Source organism: Scyliorhinus torazame, chromosome 17 (genome assembly GCF_047496885.1).
Source record: "Scyliorhinus torazame isolate Kashiwa2021f chromosome 17, sScyTor2.1, whole genome shotgun sequence".
NCBI classification, from domain to species: Eukaryota; Metazoa; Chordata; class Chondrichthyes; order Carcharhiniformes; family Scyliorhinidae; genus Scyliorhinus; species Scyliorhinus torazame.
The window spans coordinates 4,122,706-4,143,009 of record NC_092723.1 but is presented as its reverse complement, the minus strand read 5'-3'; the positions used below and the strand labels follow the sequence as shown (position 1 = coordinate 4,143,009).

The following is a 20,304-nucleotide window of genomic DNA, read 5'->3' as shown; positions in this document are numbered from 1 at the left end:
GAACATTATGCAATCATCAGCGAATATAGCCACATCTGACCTTACAATGGAGGAAAAGTCATTGATGAAGCAGCTGAAGATGCCTGGGCCAGGACATTATCCTGAGGAACTCCTGCAGCTATGACCCAACACTGATATGAATGACCTCTAACAACCACAACCATCTTCCTTTGTCTCGGAGTGACTCCAAACCTGATTCCCATTGCCTCCAGTTCTGTGAGGCTCCTTGATACCAAACTCAGTCAAATACTGCCTTGATGTCACCATATATCTGAGTTTGGTTCCTCAGTCCATGTTTCGACAAAGGCTATAATGAGGTTATCAGATGAGTGGCCTTAACCAAACTCAAACTGAGCGTCACGCAACACTTTACCGCTGGGTAGGTGCTGTCAATGGCCCCTAAATCCCTTTACTAATGATCAAAAGAAGACTAATGGGGCAGTAATTGGCTTGGTTGGATTTGCCCTGCCTTTTGTGGATAGAATACACCCGGCCGATTTTCCACATTGCTGGGCAGATGCATTTTTGAAAGAGCCTGTCTGGGGATGGGACGGTGTCTCGAGACAGATTTTCAGTCCCAATGTCAGCTCACCACAACCTTGACGGCATCACCTCACTCACAAAAAACACAAGAGATAATTTTCTGAATGAATCAATGATTTTATTTTGCTGTTTAAACTGCAATGTATATCTTCAGTTGAGACAAATTCGATGTGGGACATTAATGGTCTTCACCCACAAAGTAGTCACTTCAGTAATTAAACTGAAACCAGTTACAGCTTCACTGGTGCCCGACCAAGATTGATGGCGGCTGGAAAGAGAAAGAGGATTTTAGTGTTCTTTCACTCAACAATAATGTTTCAATATCACATTAGCTGCATTAAAAAACAACTTAAACAACTTCTATTTTAGATCTATTTTAAAATTATAATTATTTTCCTGTTTCCTCGCCTTTCTCCTTCCCCAGTGACACATCTCCACCCACAGAACTGACCAGGACCCCACACACACGCACACACGGGCACACACGCACACACGTGCACACATACGCACACATGCACATGCACACACACGCATGCACACACACACATGCACACGCACACACACACACAATTCCCCAATTCCACAACCAGTTTCTGGGACATATATGGAAAAGCAGCTTGGGCTGAAATAAAACACAACAACCTTGTTTAGTGAAAATGTCATTGCAGATGTCTATGATGTCAGATCGTTGCCGTGGGGACTGCAGTGGTTCAAGATGGCGGCTAATCAAGGGTAATTATTGCTGGACAATAAGAGGTGTTCATGAGAACAACACCACATCCCATAAACCAATAAGAATCACACCAAAGCAAGGGCATACCATCCATTTCAACCCCATTGACTCTGGGAAAATGAACCTACGTTTATCTAACACGCACATTTGTTTGAATTCTACACCCACTGAACTGCGTTTTTAGATTTTACCCGTCAGTTTTAAAACTGTACTGAATTCGTTAAGGACTTGTAATAAAGTCTACATTGGTATTTTACACAACCTCAATATTACTGTTTTCCACAGAATACCTGTTTTGAATTGTTATTTGGGTTATTAAGCAAACCTACCTTCTGCTTTCTCATTACGCCCAGTTGCAACATTCACAGGAAGAATCAAAGACTAATCCAGAAGCACAACTTTCCAAGTAGGTTCTTCCATTGGCACATTGATAAAACTTGCTCTTGTCTTTTGGATCAGGGTAGGTACCGTTAGCTTTGCCAGCGCAGAACCCGCTGCCACCACCTCCACCACCACCTCCACCACCACCTCCACCACCACCACCGCCTCCACTAGGGGCGTGAGTAGGAGGGACAGCTGGCTTCAGTGTCGTTTTGGAAGGAGCACAAGCTGGAAGGGAATAAAATTCAGAAATTAATTTCTTTCTCCAACAATTAGGAGCAAGCGCCGATAAACTTGTAGAGTTAATGGCTGTTGCTGCTTTGAAAATCTACCGGTGAAACTCAATATCCTTTTGGCATCAGGACCGAACTTCGTCGAAATTCAGTTCAGTGAGAACTACCGAAGAATTCAATTGACAGTCAATTTTATTTGGAGTGTATTTTTAGGAATTCAAATTTTGAAGTGTGATTCAAAGAATGTTTTATTTTAAGTCAAATCACACAAAATGAGTGGAAGCTGTAATTAAGCTCCTTCCAATAAATAAATTGATAAATTTGAATCACAATATGTTTTCCCTTTCAATGACACAATAATATAGGGCACATGATTAATTAAGGTGCCAATACATCCTGGAAGCAACAACAATACAGCTTCCTGGCTTAGCCGGTTACCATATATACATCTTCCAGTATTTTACCATGGAACTTTTCATGCTTCAGGAATTTTATGCTTGTAGATACATAGTAGTATTCTCGTCGTCAGATCTTTGTGGCTCTAACAATTCCAAACAATTTGCTACATTATCTGAGTTATTAGTTGCTGTCCCTGCTAACTTTGTGATCAGCTCCAAGTATAAAGAAGCCTGATATTTACATGTAGAAATTCCAAGCCCAGAGTGCAGTGTGTTAATGAGTGGATATGGTCCTTCACCACAGAAAGCACCAGAGAAATCATCCAGAGCAAGATCCCACACCATAACTCCGCCAAAGTTGTTCTTTTTCAGCCATTCAATCTGCAATACATTGTTCACAAATTACTTTCACAAATCCTTCTTTGCAGGCAATTTTTATTCAAGATTTACAATGCATCACAGCTAAATCCAAAATAAGTTTTCTAAAATTCTGGAAATGTCCCAAGGTGCCCTGAATACCTTTTCATGAAGACTGTTTCAGTCAACTTTACCCATTGACCAGGAGACATGGAAATATTTACTGAGGTGATTTTGAAATATTTAAATATCCAAATATCATTGATGTTATTGTCTTAGTATCTGTGAAGTCAGTCATTTCACAAACTATCTCTATTTCCGTCATTAGCTATATCTCAGCTGCAAAGAGGTGAGTTGACACAAATATGAACTTCTCCTAATATTCTTGTGGTCGAGACTAAGCCAGAAATAAAAATGATGGTCAAAACAAATTTAAGAAGATAAGGGGCGCGATTCTCCAACCCCCCGCCAGGCTGGAGAATCGCCGGGGGCGGTGTGAATCCCGCCCCGACGCCGGCTGCCGGATTTTACGACTCCGGTTTTTCGGCAGGGGTGGAAATGGTGCCGCGCCAGTCGGGGGCAGTTGGCAGTGCCCCCCCCCCCACCCAACGATTCTCCAGGTCTGTGGTGGGCCGAGTGGCCGCCTGTTTTCGGCGGGTCCCGCCGGCGTATATTACACCAGATCCGTACCGGCGGGACCTGGCTCTGCGGGGGGGGCCTGCGGAGTCCTTGGGGGGGGGGGGTGGGGGGGATCTGGCCCCAGGGGGTGGGGGGGGGCACGGTGGCCTGGCCCGCGATTGGGGCCCAGCGATCCGCGGGCGGGCCTGTGCCGTGGGGGCACTCTTTCCCTCTGCACCGGCCGGTGTAATGGTCCGCCATGGCCGGCGTGGAGAAGAACCCCCCCTGCACATGCGCTGGGATGACGCCGGCACATGTTGGCGCTCCTGCGCATGCGCCAACTTGCGCCGGCCGACGGAGGCCCTTCGGTGCCGGTTGATGCAGCGTCAAGCCCTTCAGCGCTGGCTAGTGCGGCGCCAACTCCACCGGCGCCGGCCTAGCCCCTGAAAGTGTGGAGGATTCCGTTACTTTCGGGCAGCCCAACGAAGGAGTGGTTCACGCCACTCCTCGGCGCCGGTTCGGCCCGCCGGGTCGGGGAGAATCCCGTCCAATGTGTCCATTTTAACTTAAATGTCAATCAAATAGCAAACCCAACTGGCATGAATGAAATCTTCTTGTGCAGCATCTCTCTGAAGGTTTTGTGGGTGAGATATCATTGGTCGGGTCACCTAAGTTGAGGCTCAGATACAAGACCAATAAATGATACTTTCTTTTACAGGTGTGATGCTCCACCCATCCTAATGTTCCAGATAATCAATAGATTGATAACATGATTCTAATGCTTGCCGTAACAAGCTAGTTGTTTATTCAAATAAATATTGTACTAAGCAACATATAAAAATCTGGCATCAGTTTCTCAAAGTTACCTTGGCTTTAAAGCTTTTCACGTTGTCATATCCAATCCATTCGCTCGCTGTATAAGCGTATGGAACCACCTGTGCTGCATTCCATTCCATGGTGGCGCTTTTCAACAAAGTGCAGATCTGGGAGAAAAGTAAGAGGTTAGCATTCAAACTGTCAGTGCTCACAACTAGTCAAAGGTTTGCAACATTGACAATCTTTCTCACTTCACTTTCCTTTAATGGTTTTATTCAGCTTCATTTTCTCTCAATTACAATCTTCAGATAGAAGGTACCTTTCCTTTTTCACGGTTGAAAATGTACTTTAAATTTATAAAAAGCAAATGCTGAACAATATTACTTCATTAAAACATAATCGATGATTCCTGACACCACACGTTCCCAATCAGAGGTGCAACAGAAGCCAAAGAAGCCTTTGGACTTTACTCATACCCCTGACAAAGAGATTGGTTGAAGAGATGGCAACAACACCAGATTCCTTACCCTCCAACAGTTTGGAAATAGTGCAGAAGGTTGACACACAAATTGCCAAGGATTGACTGTGAACTCTGTACAAAAACTCTCACGTTTTCTGTAGAGAGGGAGGTTGAGGATGTAAAATGTGATATCCTCCACTTCACCTCCTTGTGTATTTCCCAAGACTGACAACAATGGCCAGAGTGAGACAGTCAAACACCTCCTGCTGATGGCGGCTGTGACATTGTGTCTCTGATCATCAGAGTGTGATGTCACACGTTTCAGCTCCTGGTAGCTAAGCTGGGCGATGCCATGTGTTGTGAAGCTGGCAGAGGCAGCGGGACCTTCATACACGGGGCAGATGATCAGATAGAGGCGTCCTGGGTAAGGATGTCAGAATGCACGGCCTGTCTTTTTGATTAGGTCGTCCAAGAAGCATTTATCACTCAAATTGCATCAGGGTGCCACATTCTGTTTGGTTACATTAACGTATGTTACTTACTCTTCCTGAGGAAACTTGTATGATTGAGGTTATGCAGATGTTGTTACAGTAAAGTATTTTGAGGGTCGAATTCAGTACTTGGTTAATTAGTAATTTTTAAACATCAGTTCTGGAATGAAGAAGGTGAATCGGTATCAATACCTCGTAATAGGCCAAGAATCCAGCCTGTCTGGTGTACTGTCCAGCTGGTCCCGCACCTGATGATGGGGCTCCAACCCCATGGCTGGATGATGTCAGTCTGAAGGTATGGCCATATGTCGGGAATCCAACATTCAGTTTGTCTGCGGGAGCTCCCTTCGTTTTCCAGTATTTCATGGCATAGTCCTACAGAACAAGAAACATGAAAGTGTCTGCTGGATGGGCTGTGTAAAACCATCTGGTTGAAGGTAGTTACTGCTTGGAAATACAAAATATAATTGAGTTCTATTTTCATCGACACTTACCACATTAAAGTCAAGGTTGAGAAGGTTTTTGTTATTTGGGAGAGGATAGAGAGGGCTATTTTCTCCAGTGGTGTGACTCCAGGGTCCAAAGAAATCGTATGTCATCACATTGAAAAAGTCCACGATTCTGTATGAGAAGAGATCTGAGTTACAGTGATAGCCAGGCGTGTTAGCTGAGAATGTGTATTCAAGTCCTCAAGTGTGGGTTCAACGCACAATCGCCTAACTGAGAGACAAATGCTACCACTGAGCCACTGCTCAAACCATAGTATACTAAAATAATTGAAGCTTTTTTACTTGAACCTACAATCCTTCTGAAATTGGAGTGGTAAACGAATGAGACACCTTGGGCTCTGCCAGCTGCAGGCATGCCCAACACGGTTTTCAAGCAGGCTTTGAAATGGCCAACGCTCATCTGATATAAATGAGAGCCATGTTTTAATTCCTAAATGGGTTAATGTGCCCATTGTCGAACCCAAATAGAATAATTCTGGATCAATGGGTGGAACCATTAACTCTCAGATTAAACCCCGTGACTCTATATTACGCTGCCCATTGTGCTTGAATGTGCCACAGTCACCAGCTGACCACCAATTCTATCTTCACCTGTTGACCCGATGTTTGCCCTGTAAACTCGGGGGTAACAGGTCAGCAAACAGGAATAGAACAGTGTTACCCAACTATCTGCCAACCTCTAACATTGCCTTAATTGGGTTCAGCCAACTGGAGTTTGGACTGAGGACTTTCCAGATCTGTACGGCTCAGCTGCTAACTAGTTAAACTTGCTAAACTATGAAGTGCTGTGGGACTAACAGGAATACTCACTGTCCAAGCTGAGGAACCTCGTAGCCAGTATCAATGTTATTCTTCCCACCAGCAACCGCGAGTGACAGCAGAAGTCTCGGCTGGCCAGAGCTTTTTCCTTCAGCTTCAAAGGCCGCCATCAGTTCCTGCATGTTGAAAATGGACAAAAGTTAATTTAGCTCCAGACCTCCACAAATAATAAAGAGTTGCAAATGCAGAGCAAAACGTTTCCTGGCTTCATAAAATGTATCCATGACCAAGTGTCGATCCATCCAAGGGTGGAAGCAGAGGGAGGGAGCTGTTTAAATGGAGCTCTGAAGAAGGGCCATACTGACTCCAAACATTGGGCGGGATTCTCCGGTCTGCCAGCCTTGTGTTTCCTGGCCGTGCACCATGCACCAGCAGTGGGATTCTATCCTCCTGCCGCTTGTCAGTGGGATTTCTCATTGATACCACCCACGCCGCCTGGAAACCGGCTTGTGGGGGTGAGCTGCCAGCAGGAAAAATGAATCCTGATGTCCAGGGAATCCCGCCCATTAACTCTAATAATAATAATAGCTTATTGTCACAAGTAGGCTTCAATGAAGTTACTGTGAAAAGCCCCTAGTCGCCACATTCCAGCGCCTGCTCGGGGAGGCCGGTACGGGAATTGAACCCTCACTGCTGGCCTGGTTCTGCATTTCAAGCCAGCTGTTTAGCCCACTGTGCTAAACCAGCCCCATTGCTTATTTCTCCACAGATGCTGTCAGACTTGCTGAGATTTCCCAGCATTTTCTATTTTTATGACATGGAACCTAAATGGATAGCTGCTATCGCACAGACATCTTTTATCATAGTGATTAATGAGGTTGCGATCAAACTAATTTGCTATGGAAATTTATAAGTTTCATATTTGATCATTCCACTTCTCTGTCTCACAACGTGTGCCAAAGTATATTTTACATCTGCTTCTACAATACTTCATTAGGTTTCAGATCAGTCATAATCTCACTGATTGGCCAAACAGGCTGGGAGAGCTCAACTTCCCGAGTCTGTTCCTATTTTCCGTGTCCTTGGTGAGGACTTTGAGAGGAAATTTAGATTTACAAACAGGATTGAAAGGTGCTTTACTTGAGCTACAAGACCAAACATCCTGTTAAATACATTTGTTCCTACCTGTGCCAACACAGTGTAGAGATGTTTATCTTGTGGGGGACTTCCTCTTGACCCAGGATATTCCCAGTCAACATCCAAACCATCAAACCCGTAACCGCGCAGGAAGCTGATCACAGACTTGATGAAAATTTGGCGATTCCCTGATGAGGCAACCATCGCGGTGAATCTAGAGGAGAGGAGAATGACAAACAAGGTCAGAACTGGAGTACTTGGGCCTCAGTAATTACCAACTGAACCATTAAGCGATTCATATCTTTCACAATTTCAGGAAACTAATTATAATTTACAAAAATATAGTTGTAAAGTATTGCATTGTTACTGCTCTCAATAATCAGTTCAGTTAATTTGAATGGTTTTATTAACTTTGAATGAATGTTTCTGAAAATGCCGCCCACTTGTGCTTCAGACAGAGATCCTGTTATTAATATTCAAATTGTATTTTATACAAAGCTCGGTATATTCATATTACACTCATTACCAGATAATCTATACATTTCTATAAAACTACACAATTATCATTCCCAAATTGATCACTTTGACCCAGTTTTTTTCACATTGTTGATCAATAGGAAAAGAAGCACATCTCACACAACAGATAAAATAACTTTTAATCTTACTTCTGAGTTCCAAAATTCCAGCCTCCGACGGACAGGAGCGTTTTAAGGTTCCCATTTCTGTTGTAAAATTGAACACATTGTGCATTTAGAATAAAGAACATAAGTAAATACATCCATATTGTCTGAACCTTTTTCAGCTTTTGGTGCTAAATCTTGGTTGAACAGAAATATCTCAGCGCACGACATACATTTCACAACCTTTGGTGTGTCACAGGAAAGAGGGTAGGGTTCATGCGGGAATGTCCCACAAACAATAAAACCATCTCTTTATTTTATTCTGTCATGGGTATGGCATTGTTGGCAAGGCTAACATTTGGTAATGTTGAATTGACAGGGTGGGGGTTGCGGGGTGGGGGGTGCGTGGTTAGATTCTCTATTGTAGAGAGGGACATTGCCTGGCATGAAGGTTAATTGTTCCTTATCAGTTTAATCCTTAATTTTGTCCAATGGACACAGACTGTCTCTGTATCTGTGAAGGTATTATTGAACATTGTGCAATTATCAGCGACATCTACACTTCTGACCTTATGATAGAGGTCATTAATGAAGTAGCTGACGATGGTGGAGTCTACAACACTGACACGGGCAGCACGGTGGCACAGTGGTTAGCACTGCTGCCTCACAGCCCCAGGGACCCAGGTTGATTCCAACCTCAGGTCACTGTCTGTGCGGAGTCTGCACGTTCTCCCCGTGTGCGTGGGTTTCCTCCGGGTGCTCCGGATTCCTCCCACAGTCCAAAGATGTGCAGGTTAGGTGGATTGGCCACAATCAATTGCCCCTAGATGGGGTTACGGGAAGAGGTTGGAGGATTGGGCCTAGAGTAGGGGTCTCTTTCAGAGGGTAGGTGCAGACCGAATGGGCCAAATGACCTCCTTCTGCACTCTAGGGATTCTATGATTCTATGATCCTGAGGAACTCTGGCATCAATGTCCTGGGACGGAGATGATTAACCGGGTGCGGGGGGGGGGAAGTCACTTACTACTGGGTTACAATAACGGGGACTAGTGTAAATTTAGTGAAAATATTTAACACACCGATTTAACACACATCGATTGGTGTTTTATCGCTGGCCGGAATAATTAAAATGCAAATAGCATCTCACTCACTCTGAGCTAAGTGGAAACTCCAGCTCTCTCACAGATCAGTGTTTCTGTACATACACTGGTTTGTATACTCAGCACTTTGCATGACACACGCGTGGTATTTACTGTGTGTAACAGTATAATCAAACTGTACACTAATTAAAATAACTTCTCAGTTCAATCTACCATCTCAAGAGTATTTACCATGCTTAATTAATGTAAAGTATTTTTTTGTTTATATGGGACAACACGGTGACAATGATTGTGTCAGACATTGTCAGACCCACTGGGCATCGACTCATCTCTGCCAATGGGACACTAATCAACAAAACCCAATTTCACCCAGAAATCACCTCCCTGACTGGGTCAGTCATGTCATATTTAATTCAGCAGAATTTTTCAATACATAACAATATATAATGAGGACTTTAAACTATACTTAGCATCGCAATCCATTCTCAATATTTATAGAACAGATTTACTTGTTTTTAAGGCCATTGAATGCGTGGTAGAGTTTCGGATCGTTCCATTCATAGGTAGAGATTTGATTGCCCCTCATCCCAGCAAAAGCGTAGATCAGATGTGTGCACAAGCAGGGATCCACATTATGGGGAAAGTACTTCCCCTCTCCTGGTCTGTACTGAGCCCAGTTTGAAAAGTAACAAACCAGTCTGTAGGCAGAGCCTGAGGAGAAAGGAAAATCAGGACTGAGCTTCTACTCATTACATATCATTAAAAATAGCTTAAAAAGCACCAAGACTCACCCAGTTCCAGGCACGCCAACAAGACCACCGCTGTAATAAAGAATATAGGATACGTGTTAAAATTCACAGCAAAATGTGCTGAAAGGTTTAAGGGTTCCCAATGATGAGTGAATAGAAACATTAAGAATCGATCCTTGATCAAACTCTTTTCCTCACCCTGTCCTGCCCTTTATTTTTTGTTATTCATTGACGGAACGTGGGTGTTGCAGGCTGTACCAGCATTTATACCCATCCAGGACATCACTGCAGGAGTTCCTCGGGGTGGTGTCCCAGGTCCAACCATCTTCAGCTGCTTCATCAATGATCTCCTTTCCATCAGAAGGTCAGAAGCTAAATTGTTTGCGGATGACTGCACAATGTTCAACATCATTCGCGACTCCTCAGACACTGAAGCAGTCCCTGTCCAAATGCAGCAAGACCTGGACAATATCCAGGCTCGGGGCTGACAAGTGCAAAGTTACATTCACCCCACACAACTGCCAGGCAATGACCATCTCCAGCAAGAGACAATTTAACTGTCGCCCCTTGACATTAAATGGCATTACCATCGCTGAATCCCCCACAGTTAACATCCTGGGGGGGTACCATTGATCAGAAACTGAACTGGACTAACTGTATAAATATTGTGGCTACAAGAGCAGGTCAAAGACCAGGAATCCTACGGCGAGTAACTCACCTCCTGACCCCGCAAAGTCTGTCCACCATCTATAAGGCACAAGTGGAGAATACTCTCCACTTGCCTGGATGAGTGCAGCTCCAACAACACTCAGGAGGCTCGATGCAATTTTCATTTCATTTCAAGGGCAAAGCAGCCGTCTTGATTGCTCCTCCTTCCACAAACATTCAATCCCTCCACCACCAACGCACAGTGGCAGCCGTGTGTACCATCTACAAGATGCGCTGCAGTAACTCAACAAGGTTCCTTAGGCAGCACCTTCCAAACCCACGACCACTACCATCTAGAAGGACAAGAGCAGCAGATACCTGGGAACCCCACCACCTGCAGGTTCCCCTCCAAGTCACTCACCCACCCTGACTGGGAAATATATCGTCGTTCCTTCACTGTCGCTGGGTCAAAATCCTGGAACTCCCTCCCTAATAGCACTGTGGGTGTACCTACACCTCAGGGACTGCAACGGTTCAAGAAGGCAGCTCGGCACCACCTTCTGAAGGCAAACTAGAGATGGACAATAAATGCTGGTCTAGTCAGAGATGCCCACATCCTGCAAAATGAATTTTTAAACAGGCAATCCAATAATAAGACATCTTCAAGCAACACTGTAAAGAATCGATTCCTTTATAATGAGGCTCAGATTTGAGAAAGGAGTCTTAATTTTGTTCTTTTCCCTGTTTGAATTCTGAGTTTAGAAAATAAATTACAATAACAGAGGTATTGAAATGGTCAAACAGGCTTACCTGTTGCAAGTAGAAGCTTTGCCATCTTGCAGCTGGTGTGTTGTGAACATCAACTCTCCCTTTTATACACTGAGTTTATCATTAGTGGTAAATAATTCTGTACGTCATTAACTTAATCTCTGGAAAGGGATCAGTCGCAATGAAAAATAACCGTTCTTATCTTATCACTGTAATATATTTTCATCTTCTCGTGAGTAAGAACTTTTCTCCTCTACAATGTCATCGAGATTGTCAACCTTCATTGTAACCCCAAACATGTTGTTGTCCAGAAACAGGCCAGGAATTTGGTGGGGAGAATCGAGGGGCCATTTTCTTTTAATGTGGGATCAGGAAGAGCGGGAAAGCTCAAAGCTTCAGGTCCAGGTAGGTGTGGAGCTTCCGGTTGGTCAGTGTCATGTTGGGCAGCACGTTAGAACAGTGGTTAGCACAGTTGCTTCACAGCTCCAGAGTCCCAGGTTCGATTCCCGGCTTGGGTCACTGTCTGTGCGGAGTCTGCACGTTCTCCTCTTGTCTGCGTGGGTTTCCTCCGGGTGCTCCGGTTTCCTCCCACAGTTCAAAGATATGCAGGTTAGGTGGATTGGCCATGCTAAATTGCCCTTAGTGTCCAAATAAAAAGTTGCCATGATGTGGAGATGCCGGCGTTGGACTGGGGTGAGCACAGTAAGAAGTTTTACAACACCAGGTTAAGTCCAACAGGTTTGTTTCAAATCACTAGCTTTCGGAGCGCTGCTCCTTCCTCAGGTGAATGAAGAGGTGGGTTCCAGAAACATATATATAGACAAATTCAAATATGCAAGACGATACTTTGAATGCGAGCATTTGCAGGTAATTAAGTCTTTACAGATCCAGAGAGAGGGATAATCCCAGGTTAAAGAGGTTTAAATTGTCTCAAGCCAGGACAGTTGGTAGGATTTCGCAGGCCAGATGGTGGGGGGTGAATGTAATGCGACATGAATCCAAGGTCCCGGTTGAGGCCGTACTCATGTGTGCGGAACTTGGCTATATGTTTCTGCTCGGCGATTCTGAGTTGTCGCGCGTCCTGAAGGCCGCCTTGGAGAACGCTTACCCGGAGATCAGAGGCTGAATGCCCGTGACTGCTGAAGTGTTCTCCGACTGGAAGGGAACATTCCTGCCTGGCGATTGTCGTGGGATGTCCGTTCATTCATTGTCGCAGCGTCTGCATGGTCTCGCCAATGTACCACGCTTCGGGACATCCTTTCCTGCAGCGTATGAGGTAGACAACGTTGGCCGAGTCGCACGAGTATGTGCCGCGTACCTGGTGGGTGGTGTTCTCATGTGTAATGGTGGTACCCATGTCGATGATCTGGCACGTCTTGCAGAGATTGCCATGGCAGGGTTGTGTGGTGTCGTGGTCACTGTTCTGAAGGCTGGGTAGTTTGCTGCAAACAATGGTTTGTTTGAGGTTGCGCGGCTGTTGGAAGGCAAGTAGTCAGGGTGTGGGGATGACCTTGGCAAGATGTTCATCTTCATCGATGATGTATTGAAGGCTGCAAAGAAGATGTTGTAGTTTCTCCACTCCGGGAAGTACTGGACGACGAAAGGTACTCTGCCAGTTGTGTCCCATGTTTGTCTTCTGAGGAGGTCGGTGCGGTTTTTTGCTGTGGCGCTTTGGAACTGACAATTGATGAGTCGAGCGCCATATCCCATTCGTATGAGGAGTAGGCCATCTGGCCCCTCGAGCCTGCTCCGCCATTCAATGAGATCATGGTTGATCTTTTGTGGACTCAGCTCCAATTTCCAGCCCGAACACCATAACCCTTAATCCCTTTATTCTTCAAAAAACTATCTATCTTCATCTTAAAAACATTTAATGAAAGAGCCTCTACTGCTTCACTGGGCAAGGAATTCCATAGATTCACAACCCTTTGGGTGAAGAAGTTCCTCCTAAACTCAGTCCTAAATCTACTTCCCCTTATTTTGAGGCTATGCCCCCTAGTTCTGCTTTCACCCGCCAGTGGAAACAACCTCCCAGCATCTAGCCTATCTATTCCCTTCATAATTTTATATGTGAGGGATCCAACCCCTGAATTGTTGAAGAGGGGGGAGAATGGGTGGGGGATGGGGTGGCCAATGGACGAAGGGGGTGATCAGGGGGACGGGGGAAAGGTGAGATTGGGGCGGTAAAGGAGGGGGTGCAATGTCAGACAGAGCCTCATCCTATGAGAACTGGGTAAGGGTGAGGGGCTCCCTGGCCCTCCGAGCATGCCAGACCCTTTGCATCTCCAGTCCTCCTTCCTCCGACTGGGAGGTCCTCCCCAGGCACGTCGTTCAGCCCCTCCTGGTCCTTCCTCAGACGAGGATGGATGTCCCTCCTCCTTCACCTCCAGAATGTCTCATCGCTGCTGTGCCAGGTTGTGGAGGATACAGCAGAGCACCACAAAACAGGAGACCCTCCGGGGGAATGTACTGCAGGGCAACTTCGGAGCCGTCCAGGGACCCCCGGAGCCGTCCAGGGACCCCCGGAGCCGTCCAGGCACCCCCGGAGCCGTCCAGGCACCCCCGGAGCCGTCCAGGCACCAAAACTGCATTTTGAGCAGTCCAGCGACCGCTCAATCACAGCACAGGTGGCAAAGTTATATTGGGTCTCCGCAGCGACCACCGACATCTGTACTGGTCCATCAGCCATGGCCTCAGCCGGTACCCCTTATCCCTCAACTCATCATCCTGGGAGAGTCTCAAAGACGCCGGGGATCTCCATATCCCAGGATGCAGCTGTCACAACACAAGTGAATTCACCAATAATCCTTATAAAAATACCCAAAATCCTTGGCCTCCGGCTACCCAAATAATCACAGGCACCAGGTTTGTGAACACAATTACTGTTTATTTATAACAAGAACTATCATGAAATATGCAGTAAATTCTCACTGTGGACTCCCCACATCGTATTAAGATAACATCAACTGGGACTGTGACAATAGGCTTGTTTGGCCCATATAGTCTGTTTCAATGTTGATTCAATGTAATTCTCTAAGTAAAAAATACTTCGATACTTCCTCCCACCTTTTTTTTATCTCTTGTCTTCTCTTTCTCCTAATTGATTTGCTCTTGTGTTTCTGTTCTTAAAGCATTTATTTTTCATGATAAATAACCTATTCTAATATATCCAATATTTCTTGGTTGAAATAAAACATGCCCTTCTCAAGTTTTCTTTTAAGCCCCTGTTCCCACTGCCCATTTCAAATGGCATTCACCTGAAGGAATTACAAACCCACTTACCAATTTCCAAATCGGAGGATAACATTCCTGGTTGCAGAATAGACCAGTGAAATCACCCAGTGCACAATCACCCAGAGCAGGATCACCCAGAGCACGATCACCCAGTGCAGGATCACCCAGAGCAGGATCACCCAGAGCAGGATCACCCAGAGCAGGATCACCCAGAGCACAATCACCCAGAGCAGGATCACCCAGAGCACGATCACCCAGTGCAGGATCACCCAGAGCAGGATCACCCAGAGCAGGATCACCCAGAGCAGGATCACCCAGAGCACAATCACCCAGAGCAGGATCACCCAGAGCAGGATCACCCAGAGCACAATCACCCAGAGCACGATCGCCCAGAGCAGGATCACCCAGAGCAGGATCACCCAGAGCACGATCGCCCAGAGCAGGATCACCCAGTGCAGGATCACCCAGAGCACAATCACCCAGAGCACGATCGCCCAGAGCAGGATCACCCAGAGCAGGATCACCCAGAGCAGGATCACCCAGAGCAGGATGACCCAGAGCACAATCACCCAGAGCAGGATCACCCAGAGCACGATCACCCAGAGCAGGATCACCCAGAGCAGGATCACCCAGAGCACGATCGCCCAGAGCAGGATCACCCAGTGCAGGATCACCCAGAGCACAATCACCCAGAGCAGGATCACCCAGAGCAGGGCCACCCAGAGCAGGATCACCCAGAGCACAATCACCCAGAGCAGGATCACCCAGAGGAGGATCATCCAGAGCACGATCACCCAGTGCAGGATCACCCAGAGCAGGATCATCCAGAGCACGATCACCCAGAGCAGGATCACCCAGAGCAGGATCACCCAGAGCACGAGCAGCCAGAGCAGAATCACCCAGAGCAGGATCACCCAGAGCACGATCACCCAGAGCAGGATCACCCAGAGCAGGATCATCCAGAGCACGATCACCCAGAGCAGGATCACCCAGAGCAGGATCACCCAGAGCACGATCACCCAGAGCAGGATCACCCAGAGCACGATCACCCAGAGCAGGATCACCCAGAGCACGATCACCCAGAGCACGATCACCCAGAGCAGGATCACCCAGAGCACAATCACCCAGAGCAGAGTCCCACAAAGTAACCTCAAAGTTTTTTTCTGTTACCTCTTCAACACCTCACTTCTCCGCTCCGAGGTCTCCACCTCCTTCAAGAAGACCCACCATAATACCAGTGCCAAAGAAGACCCAGAGCAGGATCTCCTTCTAGCTCTCCTCAGTCTATTTTTGAGTTCCATCCTGGATACCTTGTAACCCTCTAGAGCTGAGTCAGATCCTTGCTTCCTCAACCTTATGTAAGCTTCCTTCTTCCCCTTGACTAGAAGCTCCACTTCTCTCATCATCCAAGGCTCCTTCACCTTACCATTCCTTCCTCGTCTCAGTGGGACAAAACTATTCCGCACTCGCAGCAAGTGTTCCTTAAACAATCTCCACATTACTGTTGTGCATTTCCCCAAGAACAATTGTTCCCACTTTATGCTCCTCAGCTCCTGTCTAATAGCAGTATAATTTCACCTTCCCCAATTAAATACCTTCCCATACTGTGTGTTGCTATCCCTCTCCATGGCTATAGTAAAGGTCAAGGAGTTGTGGTCACTGTCACCGAAATGCTCTCCCACAGAGACATCTGACACCTGGCCTGGTTCGTTGCCGAGCACCAAGTCCAATATGGCCTCCCCCCTAGTCGGCCTATCTACATATTGAGTCAGGAATCCTTCCTGTACACACCTGACAAAATCTGCTCCATCCAAACCATTTGCACTAAGGAGGTTCCAGTCAATATTAGGGAAGTTGAATTCACCCATGACAACAACTCTGTTACTTCTGCACTTTTCCAAGATCTGCCACCCAATCTGTTCCTCTATCTCTCTGCTGCTATTGGGGGGTCTATAGAAAACTCCCAATAAAGTGACTGCTCCTTTCTTGTTTCTGACTTCCACCCATGCTGACCCAGTCGATAAACCTTCCTCAACTACCTCCTTTTCTGCAACCGTGGTGCACTCCCTAATTAACAGTGCCACTCCCCCTCCTCTTTTACCTCCCTCCCTATTCTTCTGAAAACATCTAAACCCCGGAACGTCTAACAACAATTCCTGCCCCTATGAAATCTATGTCTCCGTAATGGCCACAATATCGTAGTTCCAAGTACTGATCCATGCTCCAAGTTCATCTCCCTTATTCCTGACACTCCTTGCATTGAAACAGACACACTTTAACCCATTCCACTGTGTACAACGTTGCCCTATCAACTGTCTATCCTTCCTCACAGACTTGCTGCATACTATTTCTGCCTGTTCAACAGCTACCCTATCCTCTGATACATAGCTCTGGTTCCCAACCTAGTCAATCTCTCCTCATATGACAGTCCCGCCATCCCTGGAATCAGTCTGGTAAACCTTCGCTGCACTCCCTCCAGAGCAAGAACATCCTTCCTCAGAGAAGGAGACCAAAACTGCACACAATACTCCAGGTGTGGCCTCACCAAGGCCCTGTACAATTGCAACACATCCCTGCTTCTGTACTCGAAAGCTCTCGCAATGAAGGCCAACAAACCATTAGCCTTCTTTACCGCCTGCTGCACCTGCATGCTTACCTTCAGCGAATGATACACAAGGACACCCAGGTCCCGCTGCACACTCCCCTCTCCCAATTTACAACCATTCAGGAAGTAATCTGCCTTACTGCTTTTGCTTCCAAAGTGAATAACCTCACACTTATACAAATTATACTGCATCTATCATTGGTTTGCCCACTCGTCCAATCTGTCCAGATCTTGCTGTAGGATCCCTGCATCCTCATCACAATTCACCCTCCCACCTAACTTGGTATCATCTGCAAACTTTGAGATGTTACATTTGAAAAGTACCCATTAATCCCTATTCTTTGTTTCCTCTCTACCAACCAGTTTTCTATCCACCTCAATACATTTCCCCCAATCCCATGCGTTTTAATTTTGCACAATAATCTCTTATGCGGGACTTTGTCAAACGCCTTCTGAAAGTCCAAATATACCATATCGACTGGCTCCCTCTTGTCAACTGCACTGGTTACATCAAGTCAGACTACAGAAGGGAGATAGATCACTTGGTATCATGGTGTACCGAAAACAACCTCTCTCTAAATGCTGGAAAGACCAAGGAATTGATCATCGACTTCAGGAAGCGTAGCACGTGCCCCCGCCCCGCCTAAATCAATGGCTGTGAAGTGGAGGTGGTTGATAGCTTTAGGTTCCATGGGGTCACTATCAAACCATCACCAACAGTCCATCCTGGTCCACTCACATTGATGCAACAGTCAAGCAAGCCCAACAACGTCTCTAATTCCTACGGAAGCTAAAGAAATTTGGCATGTCTACATCGACTCTCACAAACTTCTACGGATGTGCCATAGAGAGCATCTTATCCGACTGCATTACAGCCTGGTATGGCAACTCCTCGGCCCCAGATCACACTGCAGAGTGTGGTGAACTCAGCCCAACGCATTACACAAGCTTGCCATTCTCCCATTGATTCTGCATACACCTCGCGTTGCCTCAGGAAGGCAGACAGCATTGTCAGAGACCCCTCCCAACCAGGCCTTGCCTTCTTCAAGACCCTTCCATCAGGCGGAAGATACAGAGGTCTGAAGATTTCTTATTTATTTGTCGATGTACTGTGTACTTTTTCGCATTCCCTGTAACTATCTACTATTTCTTTTGTCTACTATGTACGTACTGTGTGGGTTTCCTTGGCCGCAGAAAAATACTTTACACTGTACTTCGGTACATGTGACAATAAATAAATCAATCAAATCAAAATCACTGAATCTGGAGCTCAACATTTCTGTAACCTCTGATAACATGAAAGACTAATTGATAAAATCTAAATATACCATGAACAAAGCTCAAATGTCTACAGCAACACATGTGTATACATTGTTCTATGTACATTATCTGCCCTTTAGCAAATGGGGTTGTTCTGTAATATCTGTGAATTCAAACATATGAACACCAGTGGCACAGCTTTAAGGTCAGCAATTTTCCTCAGGTGTAAGGTGGCTCCTGCCTTTCCAAAAGAGAATGACATTGCGGGCAAACATGGGTAAACTGACAGGGACATTGGGTTCTTCTGAAATTTTGTGATCAGGAAGCAAATATAAAATTAAAAGTTCCATAAAGTCAATCTAAAATTAAAAGCAGGTAATTAGAAAATGAATTGGTTTCTTCAGAAGCTTCTTTGAGACTTCTGGTTAGGGTTGAGCAGGAATTGTTCTAATGCACAAAATTCGAAGTGGATTATGTGTAGAAATGTGTACTCCATTGACAGGACAAGTTGAAAATCCAGTATGCTGGATTTTACAGACATACCTTGTCTTCTTCAGAACTTTGCAGATTGTCTGGCTCAACCGATTCAATTCTTCAAAAGCAAATGGGACTAATCTGTGCAAAATCCCATTCCACACTGGTACCATTTTAAAATGTTTAGATCGAACAGGGGAGTGAGACATTCAGGTACAATCTGTTACAGCCACCATGGATTTGAAAGATTCAGAGCTCACAGATGCAGAAGGATTTGAGTGGACCGAGTGCATGAATTGTGAAAGGTGAGCATGCAGGTACAGTAAGTAATTGAGAAAGCTAATAGTGTGTTCCTGCTTATTGCAAAGGGAGGTTATGCTTCAGTTGTACAGGGCATTGGTGAGGCCACATCTGGGGAACTGTGTACACTTTTGATCTCTTCACTTAAGGAATGATGTCAATACTTTAGAAGCAATTCAGAGAAGGTCAACTAGAATAATTGGAATGGGTGGATTGTCTGATGAGGAAAGGTTGAACAGGCGAGGATTGTATCCCATTTATTCATTTTGTATGGGATACAGGCATCGCCGGCTGGGCCAGCATTTATTGACCATCCCTGAGGGCATTTAAGAGTAAACCACATGGCTGTGGGTCTGGAGTCACATGTAGGCCAGACCTGGTAAAGACGGCAGATTTCCTTCCCTAAAGGACATCAGTGAACCAGATGGGTTTTTACGACAATCGACAATGGTTTCATGGTCATCATTAGACCTTTAATTGCAGATTTTTTATTGAATTCAAATACCACCATCTGCCATGGCGGGAATTGAACCGAGGTCCTCAGACCATTACCCTGGTTCTCTGGATTACTAGTCTATCGATAATACCACTACACCACTGCCTCCCGCCATTGGAATTTAGAAGATGTAGAGATGCCGGTGTTGGACTGGGGTGAGCACAGTAAGAAGTCTTACAACAGCAGGTTAAAGTCCAACAGGATTGTTTCGAAACACTAGCTTTCGGAGCACTGGTCCTTCCTCAGGTGATTCACCTGAGTGTAGAGTAAGAGATGATACGATTGAAACATATAAGATCCTGAGGGGTCTTACAGAGTGGGTGTGGGGAGGATGATTTCTCTGGAGAGTAAGTCTAGAACTAGAGGTCATTGTTGAAAAATAAGGAGGCGCTCATTTAGAGGCAAGTGAGAAGAATTACTTCCTCTCAAAGGGCCCTGAGTCTGAATCTCTCTTCCTATAAACGTATTGGAAGCAGAATCTTTGAATATTGTTATGGCAGAGCGAGATAGATTCTTGATAAGCAAGGGGTGAAAGTTTATCGGGGTAAGCAGGAATGTGCAGTTGAGGTTGCAATCAGATCAGCCGGGATCTTACTGAGCTATAGAGAAAACTCG

General features: G+C 45.7%; 1 protein-coding gene across 1 annotated transcript; it reads right to left on the bottom strand.

The window, feature by feature from the left end:
* Positions 1–639: 639 nt before the first annotated feature.
* Positions 640–10,082, bottom strand: LOC140393649 (acidic mammalian chitinase-like). Its single transcript, XM_072479929.1, has 11 exons — positions 9,947–10,082; positions 9,665–9,866; positions 8,101–8,157; positions 7,484–7,649; positions 6,350–6,474; positions 5,525–5,651; positions 5,223–5,405; positions 4,130–4,246; positions 2,531–2,669; positions 1,606–1,885; positions 640–811 (listed from the first exon to the last, which is right to left on the bottom strand). Exons 1-10 carry the CDS (start codon positions 10,065–10,067, stop codon positions 1,620–1,622), a joined length of 1,503 nt encoding a protein of 500 aa, XP_072336030.1. The 5' UTR covers positions 10,068–10,082; the 3' UTR covers positions 640–811; positions 1,606–1,619.
* Positions 10,083–20,304: the final 10,222 nt, after the last annotated feature.

Bases quoted from the DNA above. Each gene is read 5' to 3' on its own strand.
- LOC140393649 (XM_072479929.1), bottom strand. From the start codon at position 10,067: ATGTTTCTATTCACTCATCATTGGGAACCCTTAAACCTTTCAGCACAT. The intron at 8,158-9,664 runs GTAAATCTGTTC...ATTTTACAACAG, and splicing joins TTCAATGGCCTTAAAAACAA to AAATGGGAACCTTAAAACGC. The intron at 1,886-2,530 runs GTAAATATCAGG...ATTCCCTTCCAG, and splicing joins TGGGCTTGGAATTTCTACAT to CTTGTGCTCCTTCCAAAACG.